The sequence below is a fragment of the Perca fluviatilis genome, chromosome 9 (assembly GCF_010015445.1).
Source record: "Perca fluviatilis chromosome 9, GENO_Pfluv_1.0, whole genome shotgun sequence".
NCBI lineage: Eukaryota > Metazoa > Chordata > Actinopteri > Perciformes > Percidae > Perca > Perca fluviatilis.
In genome coordinates this window covers 14,526,901-14,545,864 of record NC_053120.1, presented here as the reverse complement: position 1 = coordinate 14,545,864, position 18,964 = coordinate 14,526,901, and the positions used below count along the sequence as shown (strand labels likewise).

Genomic DNA, 18,964 nt, shown 5'->3' with positions numbered 1-18,964 from the left:
AGTTCGATTTTGGTTTCATCTGACCACAGCACCTTCTTCCACATGTTTGGTGTGTCTCCCAGGTGGCTTTCGGCAAACTTTAAACGCACACTTTTTATGGATATCTTTAAGAAATGGCTTTCTTCTTGCCACTCTTCCATAAAGGCCAGATTTGTGCAGTATACGACTGATTGTTGTCCTATGGACAGAGTCTCCCACCTCAGCTGTAGATCTCTGCAGTTCATCCAGAGTGATCATGGGCCTCTTGGCTGCATCTCTGATCAGTCTTCTCATTGTATGAGCTGAAAGTTTAGAGGGACGCGCCGTCTTCGTAGATTTGTAGTGGTCTGATACTCCTTCCATTTCAATATTATCGCTTGCACAGTGCTCCTTGGGATGTTTAAAGCTTGGGAAATCTTTTTGTATCCAAATCCGGCTTTAAACTTCTCCACAACAGTATCTCGGACCTGCCTGGTGTGTTCCTTGTTCTTCATGATGCTCTCTGCGCTTTACACACACCTCTGAGACTATCACAGAGCAGGTGCATTTATACGGAGACTTCATTACACACAGCTGGATTCTATTTATCATCATTAGTCATTTAGGTCAACATTGGATCATTCAGAGATCCTCACTGAACTTCTGGAGAGAGTTTGCTGCACTGAAAGTAAAGGGGCTGAATAATTTTGCACGCCCACTTTTTCAGTTTTTTATTTGTTAAAAAAGTTTGAAATAGCCAATGAATTTCGTTCCACTTCATAATTGGGACCCACTTGTTGTTGATTCTTCACAAAAAATTACAGTTTTATATCTTTATGTTTGAGGCCTGAAATGTGGCAAAAGGTCGAAACGTTCAAGGGGGCCGAATACTTTCGCAAGGCACTGTATGTTAGAGTGACAGAAAATGAGTGACTATCAGGAGTCAGGACAGACATCAGATCAACTTCTGAACAAAAACAGGAAACTAAACTGTTACAGACTGAGATATAAACACCTCTTAAGATAACTGACCAGACACATTTAGGGTGACCGAAAATATATCATTGAAGTAATACTCATGCCACAGGTGGATAACAGAAGGTTTTCAACAGAAGCTGTGATAACAGCTTAACCATGCTGTCATATTAGAGTGACACTGAAGATGAAGCTTGACAGTGGAGATTTAACGCAGAAAATTTGATGTAAAATGATCAAAACTGACACTTGGATGTAGTATCTATACAGAAATTTGACTATTGTCTACCATCATGGACCACAGCAGCTTTATGACAATGCCTTTGAATTCAGCTCAGATCTCTAGATGGACTTTGCTGCCATCTCCTGACAAAAACATAGAAAGCACATATGAAAATGAAAATTATGATTCAGCATGCCTTTTTTAATATCCAGAAACGGCTTCAAAAAGCTTTTCTGTACAATGTGTTTCAAGTGCAGCTAGACTGGCATAATGAGGGGCCTTTTTCTACAATCAATCCACAAATGCCAATCATTGTCAAAGGAGGGGCCGCTTCTACGTTACTGTACATTCTTTCATTGTCTGTGTTACATACAAGAGTGACAAATGAACAAAAGATGAAAAACAACACATTATAAAATAGAAAATACATTAAAACAGGCAACAAAAGGCGGAAATTACCAACAAAAAGGGAAGGCAAAAATACAGAAGTGACCTCTGTGATACAGTGCATCATATTGCAGTTTGTCTCAAAAGGCCAGCTATCAAAAACCGTCACATGCTTGCACTGATTTCCCCCTTTAAGACTTACAGACAGATCAGTGTGGTCTAAGATTTGAAAGAAATTTCAAATGGGGAGGGAGTGACTTTAACAAAGCCTAATGCTTTGAACATCTTCCTTTTCTTATTCTTTCTCGATCTTCTCCTCCTACTTGTGTCCTGCTCCTGGATTCTCTGACATCACCTCATCCCCCAGGAGACCTCCAGTAGTTTTACAACTAACAACATCAGAAAAGCTTAGAACAATCAATGACTCACTCATTCTTTTATGGAAACACAATGATTGAGTTAGTAGTAACCTGCTAAAACCCTAATTTCTTTACAACTACCTACACATGGTTTTCCCAAATATTCTTAAAAATGATTGCTTTACAGCAGTGAATGGAAAACCGCTCAGTAATAAGTGGTACTTGGAAAACCCTTGCCTGCTTTCTAATAAACTACAGTGTGTGAATTTCACGGAGAAACAGGGCTTTATAAGTGCGCCCTTTTTACACCGTTGCCTCAATGTCCTGGGGGTCTTCCCCCTCCAGCAGGCTGTAAGACGCGTGGCTCTGGAAAGGTCTTTGTAAAGGGTGAGCCAGAAGTTTGGCCATGCAGTTGTGCAGCTCGATGGCGGGTCCACTCAGGGAAACCTCAAAGCGATAGCACATGCCCTTTGAATCCAGGTTGCAGAAAGAGGTGTAGTTGTCCTGGAGACAGAAAACATACCACATAGTTGAAATGCAGCACCTAGAGACATATCCAGATTACATCATAGTGTGAAAAGCTGTTATATTGAAGTGGGATTTCACAACATCCCACTACACATTTCAGACTTAGCGAGGCGGACAGAAGTATTTAAATAAATTCACTGCAAATACAGGAAGGTATGGAGCCCCAAGGGGTCACGTGGGAATTTTTGTCTGCCTGGCTGTGGTGGTTGAAGCTGTTGCTGTGGATCTGGTTATTGCGCCGACTATGGCTGTATTTGTGGCTGAATCTATGATGCTATGGAAATGGCTGCAGCATAGAAATAAAATAGATCCATTTTAACATTAGTCAAGAAAGCATCGTTAAGCCATATATGATCTGAACCTGTGGTGCTTCTATCAGATTCTACAGATGTGTTACCAATACACAACAGGAGTTCAGGAATACAGAAGATTCAAAACAATGTTTAGCCTGCACGAGCACCAATTCACTGCACACCCAAACCCTGCATTTAGTCTGTGTTACACCTTTACAAAATGATGTGTCACAGCCATAAACACGACAACCAAAGCACAGCTACAATCACAGTGACAGCAACGGCCTAAGTGAAGTCATTCCATGATAACTATAGTCACAATCACAGCTACAGTCTGTCTCAATCAGCCTCAGCAGCAATCGTGAGAGAGCTAGATTAACTCTCTAGGTTACCAGATTAACATTAATGATACACCAGACCAAATAAACTTGAGCCACGCTACAGCATATGTCCTGGTACACAATCAAAATGGATAATTTGTGGAAAAGTAAATGATATTAGCTGCAGTGGCATTACTGTGTGCTTGGAAACGTTTACAGTTACTGAAAGCAGCCTCTCTCATACATCACTACAATACATCAATTAAAAAAAGGAGTAGCCTACAGAGACTGTAGAGGGGGAGTGAAAATAACTTATTTGGGTGGGTGTGGGTGGATGATTTAAGGTAATTGAATCGGATGCTGTCAGATCCAATCCGTGCATTCTCACATAATATTCCTAATTTCACACATGGTCAAAATAATGTAGTTATTTCTATAATTACTTTCAACAAAACATATTGAAATAAACCACTGAGGGGCGAACAGGTGAACTTGTTTTGGACACTGCTCTGGGTTAAAATTAAACCAATGTCCGGTGCGCTGCTTTGGATTCAGCGATCCATTCATTCACAGTTCTGTATGCATGCTCACTGTAATTTTACGCGTCGGAGACAAGAGTAAAGTTCTTTCATTAACCGATTTATTAAACCACTCAAAACAGTGCCATAAAGTACATTATAATTATTATTAGTTGTGTTGCTATGTCTCACAAAAAATAAAATGTACGCACAGTGCATACAGGGTTACAGCCGGCACTTAATATTCTGAATATAGAAGGGCCAAATCCTGATGTGTCGCTTTATAATGCTGCCGCCACGACTTGTGGGACGGCATTATCTCCTTTTCTTTCGTAAAGGATGGCCCAGTGTATCATATGCTGAAGGAGATGATAAAGGAAGCATTGAAGCACCTTTCCTTATTATTTTAGACAATTCGAACGGCTCTTATCATGGCTGCCACTCAGTTAGGAAACTTCCTAAGCTAAATTGACATATCGACCGCAGCCATTGTCTCTTTATCAGCTTATTCACTCACCCTCCAGCTGGTATCATCTCCCTGCTCCTCCACCCCATTGTGTAGGTAGACAACATCAAAGAAAAAATATGGAGATTGCAGCATTTTCTGGGGCAGGACACAAGAACAAGACCTTCACTTCAATGTAAAGTTAATGCACTCTGCTCAAAGCAGCCACAAACATGAGAGAGACAACATTTTCTGGAGGGAAATCACATTCACATTAAGAAAAAAAAAATCTACTCAAATAAAGCCAGGATATTGCAGCAGTTGTCACACTTACACTAACAGCCTCTGAAGGGTTGAACTGAAGCTGTCCTGCATTACGGCTGTAGATGAGCACAGTCCGCACCACATATGGAGGAGGGATGGTCTGAACATTGTCCATCGACGGCAGTTCGATCTTCTGACGACTACAAAGACAACAGTAGAAGAGATTACCTTCAGTAAACACTTATACACTATAGAACATTTCATGTATTTTAAGAGACCAAAAAGGTTTATAATCAGACAGGACTTACATTACATTAAGAAGATCTTCAAGGTCTACAGAGGACAGTTAAGGATAAAATTGAACACCTAGGAAGTGATTTAATGTCCTATCTTTTGCTTTATAGTAGGAAATTTATCTTCATTGTTTAAAAGTTAGTTTTGAATGAAAGGATACTGAAGGACTCGCAAACATTGGTCTCAAGATCATACAGACAGCTGCACAGCTCCCTGGGGTCAGAGGTGAAGCCTGACAACTGGGGCACATACACAAACACAGAAGAAGAGTAAACATATTCTAGAAAACTGTATGTAACATTTGGAGCAGATTAAACCATTCCTGTACTCACCCAGAGAGAGTCATCATTGACTACCACCAGCGCAAACTCATGCCGTTTGTCAATCTTGTGTTTAGTTCTGACAAACATCTCAATCATTTTCTGGGATATGTTCAGGGCATTCGTTTTAGACCTAAATAGAAAGACAGACAAATTAGGCAGAGAAGACAAACTGATAAATTGCGAGCACTGAGGAATAAAAGTTTACTTTGCTGTAGCTTACCCATTAAATGACTCCAACTTTGGCAAAGACATCTCTTCGGAAAGGTCTAAGCAGATTATCTGCCATGAGGAACACCAGATAGAATAAGCCTTAATGTCAAAGTAAGGCTTCATTTTCATGTGAAACATAAATCAGAACTGTATTGTGAGCCTACCACTTTCTCTGGACAGTTAACACGGGGAACTCTGAGCTGGTACTCTGCTGGTGGAGGGATGGGGGTTGTCAATGTGGGCTGTTGCTGCGTGGGCTTTGGCCTCTCTTTGGCTGCAACAGAAGCAGTGGAAAGTGGCACTGTGGCACCGGCTGCAGCCGCTGCTGCTACTACTACTGCAACAGGGGCTACAGTCTGAGCTGCAGTGGCTGAGACAGTTGTGGTGGTGGAACTGGGAGCACTGTCGCTGGTTGAAGCCTCGCCCTCGCCCTCAACACGACTCCCCACAGCAGGCTGAGATATGTTTGGGTTACTGTTTCCTCCGAGGCTGCCCGTGCTGCTGCGACGGTCCTCGGCACCTTCAGGGTTGGAGCGTGTCCGAGGTCGCAGCTCCACCAGACGCTCCTCTCCATCTGCTGGGCCTGGCTCCGGCGTCTCCATGGATTGGTTGCTAAGATACAGGTTGCTAAGGAAGTAGGGATGAGGAGTTTGACTGGGCGGCAAGTTAGTTTAGCGATGAAGAGTAACTATTAACACATTTGTAGCCCTACCTGCTACGCAAAGACTTCGAAAGAGTCATACATGCATTTATTACGTCCTGTTTAGACTAATAATAATAATAATAATAATAATAATAATAATAATAAATTGAATTTATAATATAATTTCAAAGTCGCTTTACAGGGTAGGTATAGATAATAAAGACAAACAAACAAAACAAAACAAAACAAGATTCAGGCACAGATTAAATGGGTAGGGGTGTGGGGCTAGGGATAGGCAGTGGTGATGGGTCTTGAGGCGAGACTGGAAGATGGTGAGGGACTCAGAGGTGCGGATCTCTTGGTGGAGGGAGTTCCAGAGCCTGGGAGCTGCCCTGGAGAATGCTCTGTCCACAAAAATGCGGAGGTTGGACTTTTATTACTGTAACTCTTTCTACGTTGGATTTAGTGATGCACCGAAATGAAAATTCTTGGCCGAAACCGAAAACCGAAAAAAGAGGAAACCAAGACCGAAAACCGAAACCGAAACACCGAAAGAAATTAAGCCAATTATTAGTACCATTGCATTTATGGCTATGACTGTGTACTAACTTTACTAAAATCAAGGCATTGCAATTGTATAAATTAATATTAAAGTTTAATTAAAAAAATATCTAGCAGAAATATGGCTACAATCTGATAGTCACATACAGTATACAGTAGCCTAAGAACAGAATAGCTTACCTATTGTTATTATATTATTATTATTTTTTAATTATTATTATTAATTGAGGCACACTTCTTGCAGGATTTCACTGAACATATCAGACAACGAGGGTGCATGCCCCTCATCTGGTGCAGCGAGACAAGTCTTTTTTCTGCGCTCTGATCTCCTGCGCTGGGGCCGCTCCGTCTCGCGTCTCCACGCGGGTTCTCCCGCATCCATCGCGCCTGGATCATTTCTCGTGGCGCTCCGCTTTATTTCCGCATCCAAGTAATGGTCTTTATAACGCGGATCAAGTACAGTCGCGATGAAGTGCAGAGGATCCGAACAGATCTCACTGAAACGCGTGTGCTGACAGACTCTAAGAGCGTACTTTTCATTGTTTTCACTCCGTGGTCCGTCTCAACCTCTTTGCTTAGGAGACGCTTTGCAGGTGGAACGGATCGGGTACTGACACACGTGCAGGTCGCGTTTTCTGTTTGCGTCATCACAACATTTTCGGCCGTATTGTTTCGGTGATAAAGGTATTTCGGCCGAAAACCGAAAATGCCCTTTTGGGCCATTTTCGGCCGAAAATTTTCGGTGGCCGAATATTCGGTGCATCCCTAGTTGGATTGGATCATCCCTTCGTCGGTTACAGTTAGTCCAGAACGCAGCAGCTTGACTTTTAACCGGGACCACAAAGCACGGCCACATTACACCGGTTTTGGCCATGCTCCAATGGCTTCCTGTTTGTTTCAGGATTGAATTTAAAATTGTATTAATTGTTTTCAAGATCTTAAATGGGTTGTCGCCTTCTTATTTATCGGAGCTCTTACATGTCCACACACCTGTCAAAGCACTGAGGTCTTCCAATCAGATGCTCCTCGATGTGCCCAGATCCAGGTTAAAAAACAAAAGGTGACCAAGCCTTTTCAGTGGCTGCTCCAAACCTCTGGAATAGTCTACCTATTCATATAAGAACAGCTCGGACCACTGAAACGTTCAAGTCCTTGCTTAAGACCCATTACTATGCATTGGCTTTCAATTCAAGTTGAGCTTTGATATCTTGACCTTTTTCTACTGTTAAGTTATTTTGTATTATTTGTGTAAATTATCTCTTTGATTTTTGGAGCTTGTTAAGCACTTTGGTCAACTATGGTTGTTTTTAAACGTGCTATATAAATACAATTGAACTGAACGTTTGTAACCAGAACTGTCTTTGCATTTACCTGTGACTGACATCCACGGATACTAAAATGTAAATTAAATTCACTAATTGGTCACCAAAACTGTCTATAAATCAAAAGAGCCTCTTTAAAAGTTCAAGATAGATCGTACAATGGGCAAAAGAAAGCTGCATGAATCTCCACTTTCTATATTAACTTTATAATGGAATTTTTACTATCAAAATCGTGCCATACGCAGTAAAACTACAATTCTGTCCGTATGAACGAATGGTGCAGTGTGAAGCTAACCGGAATAACAAAGACTGAGGTGTTTTAGCTTTATAGGATGGATAGTTTAGTTAGAAATGCATCAATCATGCGTCCAGAAAGCCAGAGTCCATGTAGCTAGCTAACACAGGTGATGTTTGATGACAGCGCAGTAGCAATGTGAGCTGTTAGCATTAGCTTCAAGAGAAATTAGAGCAAAGCAGACGAGACGAGACGTACGAAATGTTTTGTGTTAAAATGTTAAGGTATACTTACGTGATAAGTAACTGCAAAACTTCTAGGATTCAAATAAAGTGAAACTCATTGAAAGTTGCAAAATATTTCAACGACAAGCTAACATTTGTTTTGATGGACAACTCCCTTACCGGAAATGACCAAAGCAGGAACTGCTAAGTGTCATAGCATTGTGGGTAATAGAGTTCAATGAGAAGGTTACAAAATAAAAAAAATGAGACGCTTACATTTTTCTGCCTTTTTTTCTTACTCTTTTTCTTGTGGGGATTGTAATGGTATTTGTAGTCGTAAAAACAGTTACAACAGTAACAAAATAAGTACATTTTAAACAAAGTCCTCCATGAATGCTAATCTATTTTTGTGAATCAGAAAATGATTCCAGCAGTAAATAGGCATTTCTCTCTGTAACATCTTCCACTTTATTGCCAGACTCACCAGGATGACCGAATATGGTGTTGAGTATTACTAGATTAAAACACATCCGTACATTAGAAGGAAACTGGTGTTGAATTGATCTATGATTCATGTTTGGTTTTTAGCACAGTTCTGCAGAATCTGGCTCAATACTTTCAGTGTAGGTAAATTAATTCAACAAAAAATGCATTTGCTGTCAACAGAGACAGAAGAAACACACAATTTAACACGTCTGTTGTGTCAGTTTCATGGTCCAAATTGATTGTAACTTCATGCATTTTTCAAATGACATAACATCATAGTACATTTCTTTTGTCATTGTTTCGCAGAACAGCTACAGTATGTATCCAGAGTTTACTCATAGTCTGCTATTAAAAAAGACATGGAAGCTATATTTGGACAAAACAGGAAAGGACACAAAGTCACGGGGAATGGGTGGGGATGACTTTCTGAGTGTTTTCCACTTACCTCACTCATCACACTAGACACTGTTGGGCAGACATGCAGAGAGCACTGCAGCAGTGACTGACTGACTGACTAACTATTGGAAAATATAATAACACAAAAATAGTAGCTACTGAAGAAAACATCCTCTCGTTTCGTCAAATGTTTAATGGCGGTAAACAGCTTCAACAAAAACTAAATCACTGCTACAGACATAAAGATAAAGAAGCATGGAGGTAAGTATTTTAGTGTTTGTCTTGAAAATATGTCACTTATCATACTGGGTGTTGCATGACTTGGAGCATTACATGTTTACTGTGTAAATTTGAAAAAAGAGTTTAAACCCTTCATCTGTGAAATGGCTTTCTAAGATGATGCACTTTGTCCTTAAACAAGATCTACAAACTGAATGTTTATACAGCATTACAGCTGCTTGCATTGCCGTGAAACCGGATTTTGATCATTGTGACTTAGGAGCAGAATGTTTAATGAGTAATATTGCTGACTGAGTGGCATCAATGTATTATTATATTTACATTATATGAGTGATATCCTTCCCACATTCAATTGTGAGACTGAATTTGAAACTTTAAATTGCCAGAAATTGAAGATGTGAGTGTTTTTCTGTGGATCTATCCCAGGTTTTTCTTTGCCTTTTGCTCAGTGCATGCTAGAATAGCCTTCCTGTGACTCTGAATAGGAAGAGGCGGGTGTAGTGGATGTATTACTGACTGGATAAGGAATTTAAAGTATGTTGCCAACTATCGCGTGCTCAATAGATAGGCGTTCCAAATTGTATAATTTTTCACATATTCATAGGCATCATATATATACAAATAAAAGAGAAACACTTTATTCAAATTTAATTTAGCCAACATTTTTTGTGTGCAACAAAAGATGGTTTGGTCCACAAATATTTGCTAGGCAGGAAGTTGGATCTCAGGATGTTTTAGTTTCCTTCTTTTCCGCTGCTCAAAACAATAGGCGCTAAACAGTACAGCAACAATGTCTGGTTCAAGAGCATAACACATTATGAGGATTATTAACAGGCAGAAAGAACATACACACATTATGTGTATTATATTGTTACATATATGAGTAGTACTGAATGAAAAAAAAAAGAAATTTGCTTTATAGTGAAAAGCTAAAATAATGACTCAAATAAGGTAAACTATTTTCTAACAATCCAAACACAACTTTGTGTGTCTACAGGATTCCTGTCTGGTCCGATGTGACAGCCTGGATGCTGGGTCAGGGAGTGACAGGGAGTTGATGACCTCCTTCGACCATATAACCCTTGACCCTGAGGGCTCTGAGCCCACAGCAAACCTCGAGCCTTCGCCAGCAGAACTGGCTCAGTGTGAGGCTGACGTGGGCACGTTGCTTAGCATCATTGCTGAACTGAACAAGAAGATGGGATCATTAAAGGCACCAAGGTAATGTTAATACGAGCCATAACATTGATCTGAATAAATGTATTTGGCTTCACTCAAAATAATATTTTGAACCATGTTTGTTGTTTGTTCTTACATATTTTCCAATCAATAAATGATATATTGGTCCGCTCATACCTTGTCTCAAAATAAACAGTGGTATTCACTAGCAAAAATGTTAATGCTGCTGGTACTCTGCAGTGAACCAGGGGACCTGAGACCACCAGGACCATCCAGGCCTCTGGTTCCAGACCTCCTGTCCCACAGGGTGGCCAGAAGCAGCCCAGAGAGGAAGACTGCCTCTGCTGCCACTTCCAAACCTCCACTGACCAACAGAGGTTGGCACCGACACATTTCACATAACTTACAGTTTTTTTGGATGCTGTGCACCTGTGCTGCATGTAGGGGATCTGTCCTCCAATTGGGCTGGACAATAGCTTGTGTCCAAAAGAACAGCTGATGTATAATTTCTAATATTTACTCTGTTGTCTGTAAAAGACAGCAAGTATCTTGAAGAAAAGCAAGCAATTTAAACACATGAAACTTTTATATCTATCACCTTTTTCATTCATAGACAGGGGCTATTTTTCTTCCACTTACTTTGTCCAACATGATCATTTGCACTTCTACATTTCATCCACTAGGGGGCAGTGGTGTAGTGTGGACTAAACTCCAGGAGGTTTTAACATCAGTGGAGTACTCTATCAGCTGTAAAAGGTCCTGGGCTGCCCCCATCACAGCTTCTGATCAGGACAAGCACCGAGAGCATCTGAGAGCAGCCCAGGAGAGCTGGGTCAAGGCCACTCAGGTATTAAAACTGTAACAAACTCTCATGATTCTTTGATGTATTTGAACTTTTGTTATCACAGCTGCAAATTCCAAAAAAAACTAATGTCAGGTCAAGTTTACTGACACATTTTGCATTATCAACTTGATCTAAAGAATCTGACTCAGAAAAAATAAGTAATATAATATAAATAATAAAATATTATTAATTCCAAAAATGAATCAAATTGAGAGAGAAATATGACATTGTTCAGGCTAGATTAGACTCCCACCAGTCCCTTTAGTAATTTTGGCTCACTGGTTACAGATATTGGAGGAGATGGAAACAGAGTTTGGGATTTCATGCCCACCAGGCCTGCCAAAGGACCAGTATCCGGAGGCCATCCTGGATCTGGAGAAGCGAGACTCTGCTCTCAGAAACACCTTTCAGAGTCACCAGGAGGAGCTGGAGAGAGCACAAAGCACCGTCAGCCAGATGGAGGAGGAGAAGAACAAGGTAAAAGAGAGGGTTTTGTTTATGACAGGGGTAAGGCGAAATATAGAAATACTAAAAAGATCAATTTAAGAAGTGTGTATACACATTTGGTAATTCAACACAATTTATGAGTTCAAAAAATTTAAATAAATGTTGCACCCTTTCCTTTCTCTTGTCTCTTAGCTGGTCGGTCTCCATAAAGCCTGGAGGTCAGGCAGTCGCTCTCCCTCCTATCGGCCCACTGCAGGGGCTCTTAGTCAAGATTGGGCTTCTCCTCCCTTCCCTGGTTCACCTTTACTCTACAGAAGAGCAGCCAGAGCTGTAACACCTCTGTCTGTGGGTGAGGATGGTTCTCCAGTAGGCTCTGGTAACTCATGTAGTCCTTGTCGCAGCCCCATCAGCCTGGAGTCTGAGACAGAACGACTGAACAGGTGAGTCTGAGGTAGAGCTGCTCAGGATGTCCCAGGGTAGCAAAATTCAGCCACAGTACACTGTCAACACTTCCATTACATTTATTGAATAGCTATGTTTTGGTCCAGTAACCCTACATTATGCATCAAACATTATAAACAAGTCAAAATGTAATGACAGTGGTTGTATCTTTGTTACTGTCTGTATACAGGTGTGCAAAGATCATCCTGATTCTTAAAAACTGTACTACTATAACTGAAAAATGTAACCTGAGTTACTGAACTAGTATATTGACTCTATATTGGTATATTGATTGATTTTGTTCTATTTATACCAAGACAAAGACAAGGTGCAGACATTTGCAGACACTCACACACATATTGTGTAGAGCATGACAAAATTGTGAATTATGCAGACACAGGTTTTTCTGCCAACATATCAGTATATTTAAGGCCTGACACAAAACAATAAGATAATTAGATTAGTTAGTTTTCCAGATTCATGTCATGAACAAATGGCAAAACACTGTCTTTTATATTTTTCAGATTACATTTTGATCTGTATTTTGACTAAAAGTTATTTGAATTGTGATCTTTGATAGTTATTACCTACTTTGACCTTTCAACAACATGTAAGCTGGATAATGTAAATTGGCATGGCAACATTGAATATCTAAGTAGCTGGAAACCAGAGATTATTTGGTTGAGTATTAACCAATACAGTTTCTTCCTCCACAGAATGATTACTGTATTTGTATAATGTATTAAAACTCTTTATGAAACAAATGTTTTTGCTCTTAACCTCCTCATCCTCTCATTATTAGGTGCATTGAGCGGCTGAGGGCCAGAAATGAACGGCTGACTGCAGCTCTGGAGCGAACGAAGGGAGAGTCTGAACAGATCAGTATGACACTAAACAAACTTGAGGCTAACTGCTCTGCCCTGCAGATGGCTCTCAGCTACTGGTACACACATAAAACACAGCTGACATACAAGTACAAAGAGCATTCAAGGACATTCAAAAAATGAATGTGCACAGGTCAGCAATCTAACAGTTTTAATCTAGCTTCTTCTCATGTAGTGAGGTCGTATTTTGTCTTTGTGGATGTGATTGACAGTGAGGAGTGTGAAGAGGCCTACAGCGAGCTGCTGTCACTTTATGATGCCAAGAAGCAGCATAGCATTCCTCTGCAGACAGACTCAGCAGGTGTTTGAATACCATGTTTTAGTACTGCTTACAAGTCAGTGCACACATTCACTTATATACAGTAGGTATGCATGTCATTGACACACACACACAAACAGTCAGACTGACAGTTTTTCCTTTCATCAGAGGCGGTCGGTGACAGCCAGCAGCCAGACAGTCCGTCAGCTCAGCTCATAAAAATGGGAACTGAAGAGCTGTCCACCTCCTTCTCAACAGCAGGAGTCACAGAGGGGACGGAAATACAGAGTCACACAAGGCACAGGTGACATTTGAAAGTGGTCTTTGTACACTCAAGCACAGTAATAGGAATGGGTAGAAAGGAAAATGTGTCAATACTGACAAACTGAAATTGCAAAAAGAAAGGATAATATTTTTTTTATCTTTCTCTTCCACCACCAAAGATCTACATGCTATTAACTAAATAGTTTAAAAGTAATCAGGTATGACTCAATGATGTGTGAAAATATGAATGAACATTTCAATTAAAAAATTGTCATTTCTTGGACCATGTTTTTGCCAGGTCAGGTCACTCACTACCTGTAACACACAGGACACCTGAGCTGGTGGGGCGAGAGGCAGTTCTCCGTCAGCAAATTGAGCACCTGAAGAGGGAGCGGGCGGCCATTTGTCTACCTAAACCGAGTCCAGGAGTTGAGGGCAAAATGAGCCCCGAAACTGGTCACCCGGCCGGATCAAGAGGGGGACATGTGACTAAAGATAACGCCAAACCTCCTGATACAAAAAAAGAGAAGGCTTCCCTCTTCTATGAACTCATCTCTGTCAGGGTAGGAGCTGTGTGTCCTAATTTATGATTCAAAAATCAAGATATGAAATCAAAAACAACTGCCAAAACCTTTCATGCAAAAAGATCATGAGATAGAAGTGGCTTTTGTCTGAATGTCATAGCTGTTTATGGTAACTAGCCTGCTCCAAATCCAACTACCAGCCACTCTAAAACTCACTAATTACTAATCACTACAGTGTGTATATCTTGATAGTAGAATTATTAAGGTTCATAAAATATAGTGTGATTCCAGCTGGAGAATAATAATGAATTCACATATATTATTAAAAACCTAGGGTGACCAATACCAATACAGGAAATCATATACACATCTACACATTCCACAACAGCCTTAAAGTAAAGGTAAAACCTGCTGGTTGTCATAAAATATCTACATCTTGTGCTTCTAACACGACTCCACACGTATATCTTTTCTTATGCTTTTTATTGATTTACTTTTTCAGGAGGAGATGTCAGATCTGCGAGCTCTAATCCGCCTCAAGGAGAAAGAGCTGAGGTGTTTGGAGTGGGGTTTTATGGCCCAGAAGGCCCAGGAATCAGCTGGAGCTGTCGCTCCAGAAAGCCTCAGAGAGGAGATGGAGGATCGTAAGACCGAACAACAGGTAGGACAGAGTCCTACAGCAGCAACAGAGACTATTTTTCAAATAATACACTGTCAAGGTGAAATGAACAAGAGGGAGCAGGACGTTGGTCTACTGTGGCAGACCTGATTCAAATCTGGGTGTCCCACATGGGAAATCACACATCTACCAAAGCAGAATCCCTCCAGGCCAAGAGGGATATTTTGGTTCCACAAGGTCTTCTGCTGGGCTGTCCTGTTGCCGCAGCACAGATTCACACTATATCTGTCATTGTCAAACGAGAAAGAACAGCTTTCTGTCTATCTACTGTAGACACAGGGTAGCAGAAACAATTTGCGCCATCAAGGGTTTCCATTTCCCTCTAAAACTGGTTTCTTTTCCTTCTTTAATGGTTTAAAAGAACAAAAGTTGTCTAGATGCACACAGTCAGGCTCAAGAACTGATCTTACAGACTTTATCCTGTTAACAATTTTAACTAAATCACAATGGCTTCTGATTGCAGCATAATAAATGTTATTCTGTTCCCAACCTCGGGGTCGGGTCCACACAAAGATAGATAAATCTGAGGGGTTCCAAGGTGATTAATAAGGAAATAAGGGGGAAAAAACAATGACATTTATGCTCCACTAAAGTAGATGTATTTTACCTTTTTTATTGTAAGTTTTTGGATATGTTTATCCCTTCAGGCCTCTAAAACCCATTCAAATAAAACAATCTGTAAAAGGGAAAATCATTCTTTGGTTGAACTGCTCACAACACTGTGACTCAGCTTTAGATAAATCTTTACACGTTTATTAAGAATTGAATGGGGAATGGCTTTTGAGCTTGAAAGATAATCATAATTTAATGTTATGTTTCAGAAGCTCTGTGAAAATGTGGCTGAACTGGGTAATGATGGGGACATCGCTGATCCTAGAACCAGACCCATTCTGAAAGAGCTGCAGGCCGTCCTGCAAAGGTGAGACACTGTAATTTCTCTACGCACTGCAGTCCAATGTTTAAAGCATAGCAATAACATTGCAAATTAAATACTATACTGTAAAATACTATTAGTAAAAGCACATATATACACAGATTATACATATATGTTAGCTTTTTCAAGTGCCTTAACAGGGTAACCCTGACAAATTATCAAATGTAATGTCACTTGGAGAAATCTAAAAATGTACCTGATGAATGTCAGTAGAAAAAATGAATCATTCAGACATCTGTTGCCTGGTTTTATTTGTTGCTTAGTAACACTATCAGAATGAATGCAGATTTTGGACATAAAGGGCTTCTTGTTCTTTCCATGAGTGCATCCAGTTTCTCTTCTGACCTCGAGTAGTAAATACTTTTAAACAAAGCTCTGCTGTAAGCACTCTGCACCACAGTTGCTCTAAAGCAGAGATCTTCAACATGGGGTCCAGGACCCCTAGGGGGTTCTCAGTGTTACTGCAGGAGGACAACCAAATTATAAATATTTTGAAAGTTTTTTCAAAAGTTCAAAATGTCTTAACATGAGTCCTAAATACTATGGGCAAATATAAATTAGCCTATTTGTTAAAAAAAACCTTATGGGTAATACTAAGGATTCATGTTTTTTTTGTTATGTTATTTTATAATATATAATTGCACTGTCACTCACAAGCAACTGTAACTGTATTATCCATTTGTGCAAAAAAAAACAATAAACAAAGTTCATAAAAAAAATACTAAGGATTCACTGTGCCAAATGTATTTTTAACATTAAAGCGTGATTTATAAAATCCTTCCAACAATTATTATTTTAATAGCATTCTATTCACTAAAAAGGTATGTATAAGTGTTTAGGCTGCCCACACGTTATTGTAGGCCCAGTTAAGTATGCAAAATGAACAGACTGGCATGATGTTTTCCCTTCTCTTTCATCTAATCTTACTTTTTGTTTTCAGGGAACAAGCCCTTAAGAAGAGACTGGCTTTAGTCCAAGACTCACTTAACACAGCTCTGTCAGACAGCACCCCGCACAGGAGGGACAATGGAGAGCAGATTGCTCGGCTCACACAAGCTCACAGGTAAGTTCATTATCATCTTTCTGCATCTACAACTAAAGCTACATAGTATTAGTTCTGTAGTGTCCATTTTAATGTGAGTGTATTAAATTGTATCTCGCTGCCGGGTGTCTTCCATTCCAGTAAAGCCTTGAGTTCGTACCGGCAGATTCGCAGGAAGTACCGGGAGCAAGTGTGGAGGCTGGAGCAGAAAGTGGCGGCCATGACGGAGAGTCACCACCACCAGAGTGGAGCTCAGAAAGCTGCAGGGGAAGCCTTGGAGTGGAGGAGGGAAGAGACTGTTCTGTGATCCTGTGACTCTTCAGTCAGAGAATCAGCCTCATAAGTGTCAAGTTTATCCACATAAACTACAATGGACAGCCCTGCTAAATCCAAGTCCCTCATATGTTGTACGCCATTCAGATAGAAGCCTCACCACTGCAGACTCTTTTAGCCATGCTAGCAGCTTGGCTATATGATTAGCAATGTTGGCCCACCACTTTGGTTGAGACTTAAATATCTTATTAACTGTTGAATGGCGAAATGTCCCAACAACTATTAGATGGCTTGCCATGAATTTTGGTGCACACATTGATGTCCTATTCAGGATGAACATTGGTGATCCCTTTAATTTTCATATAGTGCTGGTTAGCAAATATTAGTATGTTAAAATACTAAACTAAGAACATTGTCAACCCATCACTGATATCTACAGCAGTCTGTCATCCATTGGCTGTAGAGAGGTAAATATAGAGTAGGGAAGTAGTTTAACATGGAAAACATTGTCAGCTCTGCCTTTTCAACCCTTCTGAGAGTCACCAATAAACTGAACAGAAATCCAAAGCCTAACTTTTCTAACAGGACTCACACGTCACAAGACACATTCCTCATGTCTGAGAAACAGCTGTCATGAATGTGAGAGGCAGGTTCAAGGACCGAACCCTCTGAGGATCTCGGGACTGACCTCGAAAGCACACATGTCTTTTTTCCCGTCCGTACAAGCCGACTCTATAAAGCCACTCCCGGCCTGCCTTGCACTTGTCACAAAGCTCAGAGAAGGGGGATGGGGGCCAGGACAATAGCTGATGTGTACACAAAATGTACGGCCAGCCCATTTGTCTTCTTAGCACTTTCATAGTGCTCCCCATCTTGCTCTCTCTGCTTTTCCGTATTTCCACTTCTCTACAATGGTTTATTTGTAGCCAGCTATGACGATCTATGACAAGAAATTGCTGTAAAGCGGATCCTTTTGAAAAAAAAGAAAAAAGATATTATTAGTATAATTTTTTTTGGAGAGTTTAAAGAGCACTCTACGAACTCAAGAGGAACAGTTTAAAAAAGGATTAAAATGAATGCAGCATAACCATATAAAGATATGATCTTTTTCATCTTTATCCACGCATTCTTCTTCCTTGTCAAAACCTGTTGCGACATTACCCACAATGCAAATCGACCGTTAACAGCTTGGTCAGACATTAGGGTGTGTTATGCTAGTAGAAGCTAATGTAGCATTGAGCCGTTAGCCTTTAGCAGAGACACAAATTGGGTAAAAGTGGATAATTTACATGCAACAATATTTTTATTTAAAATAATGTATTATCAATTAACGGTTTAAATATGTAATCATTGGAAATAAGAATGTATATATATCTTTTGTATATATGTGTAAGTTGTACTCTTTGTTCTGTATTATGATGTTTTTGTGCTATACTGTTACATAATGTTCCAAGATTTGAAAACCCAATAAAAATGTAATCCCGATCCTTTAAAAACCCAGCTTCCTCCTACCATCCCTTCATACCCATCCTTCGGTCTTTACCTCTTACTCAAATCTCCATTTCTCTCTCTTTACCCTCCATTTCCTCTCTCTCCATCTTCTCTCCACACTCACCTCTCAATCATCTCCAGCCGACCCCCCCTGCCCTGACCTCCCCGAGCCAGTCAGCTGCAGCTGTGACCATCGGTCAGGAGGTTAAGGCAAAGGTTGAGTGTCACACCCACAGGGTCACAGTGATGCCTGGCTGTTGTGTTAGCCTGTGAATGGAGGATTCAGAGTGGCAGACGAGGTGGCGAGCCCCTGACGCCGTGACTCTTGCCAGAGCTTGCCCTTTCCCGAGCAGAGGTTATCAAAGAGGGCCCGTCCTCGCCGTTCCCCCATCCCTCCAGGTCACCATCGCTATTGTTGTAATAGCTGCCATTAGAGCAGATGAGACAATTATCATTCCATTTTGTGTCCACTCGCTCTTAGATCTATGTTAAGCTTCTA

The 18,964-nt window shown here is 40.5% G+C and overlaps 2 protein-coding genes across 4 annotated transcripts; one reads left to right on the top strand and one right to left on the bottom strand.

The window, feature by feature from the left end:
* Window positions 1-1,336: 1,336 nt before the first annotated feature.
* babam1 (BRISC and BRCA1 A complex member 1) lies at window positions 1,337-8,289 on the bottom strand. Its single transcript, XM_039812080.1, has 9 exons — window positions 8,153-8,289; window positions 5,262-5,724; window positions 5,108-5,166; window positions 4,897-5,017; window positions 4,725-4,803; window positions 4,579-4,603; window positions 4,341-4,470; window positions 4,079-4,165; window positions 1,337-2,406 (listed from the first exon to the last, which is right to left on the bottom strand). The coding sequence occupies exons 2-9, from the start codon at window positions 5,697-5,699 to the stop codon at window positions 2,206-2,208; spliced, it is 1,140 nt and encodes a 379-aa protein (XP_039668014.1). The 5' UTR covers window positions 5,700-5,724; window positions 8,153-8,289; the 3' UTR covers window positions 1,337-2,205.
* A 748-nt stretch (window positions 8,290-9,037) lies between these two features.
* ushbp1 (Usher syndrome 1C binding protein 1) lies at window positions 9,038-18,459 on the top strand. 3 transcript variants are annotated; one of them, XM_039810595.1, is made up of 14 exons: window positions 9,038-9,225; window positions 10,202-10,425; window positions 10,624-10,760; window positions 11,067-11,230; window positions 11,516-11,704; window positions 11,867-12,114; window positions 12,918-13,058; window positions 13,212-13,300; window positions 13,427-13,562; window positions 13,851-14,085; window positions 14,549-14,707; window positions 15,547-15,644; window positions 16,600-16,722; window positions 16,843-18,459. In XM_039810595.1, the coding sequence occupies exons 1-14, from the start codon at window positions 9,220-9,222 to the stop codon at window positions 17,006-17,008; spliced, it is 2,115 nt and encodes a 704-aa protein (XP_039666529.1). In that variant the 5' UTR covers window positions 9,038-9,219; the 3' UTR covers window positions 17,009-18,459. The 3 variants fall into 3 exon arrangements, with proteins under 3 accessions (XP_039666529.1, XP_039666527.1, XP_039666526.1); XM_039810593.1 differs by having other exon boundaries at window positions 13,821-14,085; window positions 15,550-15,644; XM_039810592.1 differs by having other exon boundaries at window positions 13,821-14,085.
* Window positions 18,460-18,964: the final 505 nt, after the last annotated feature.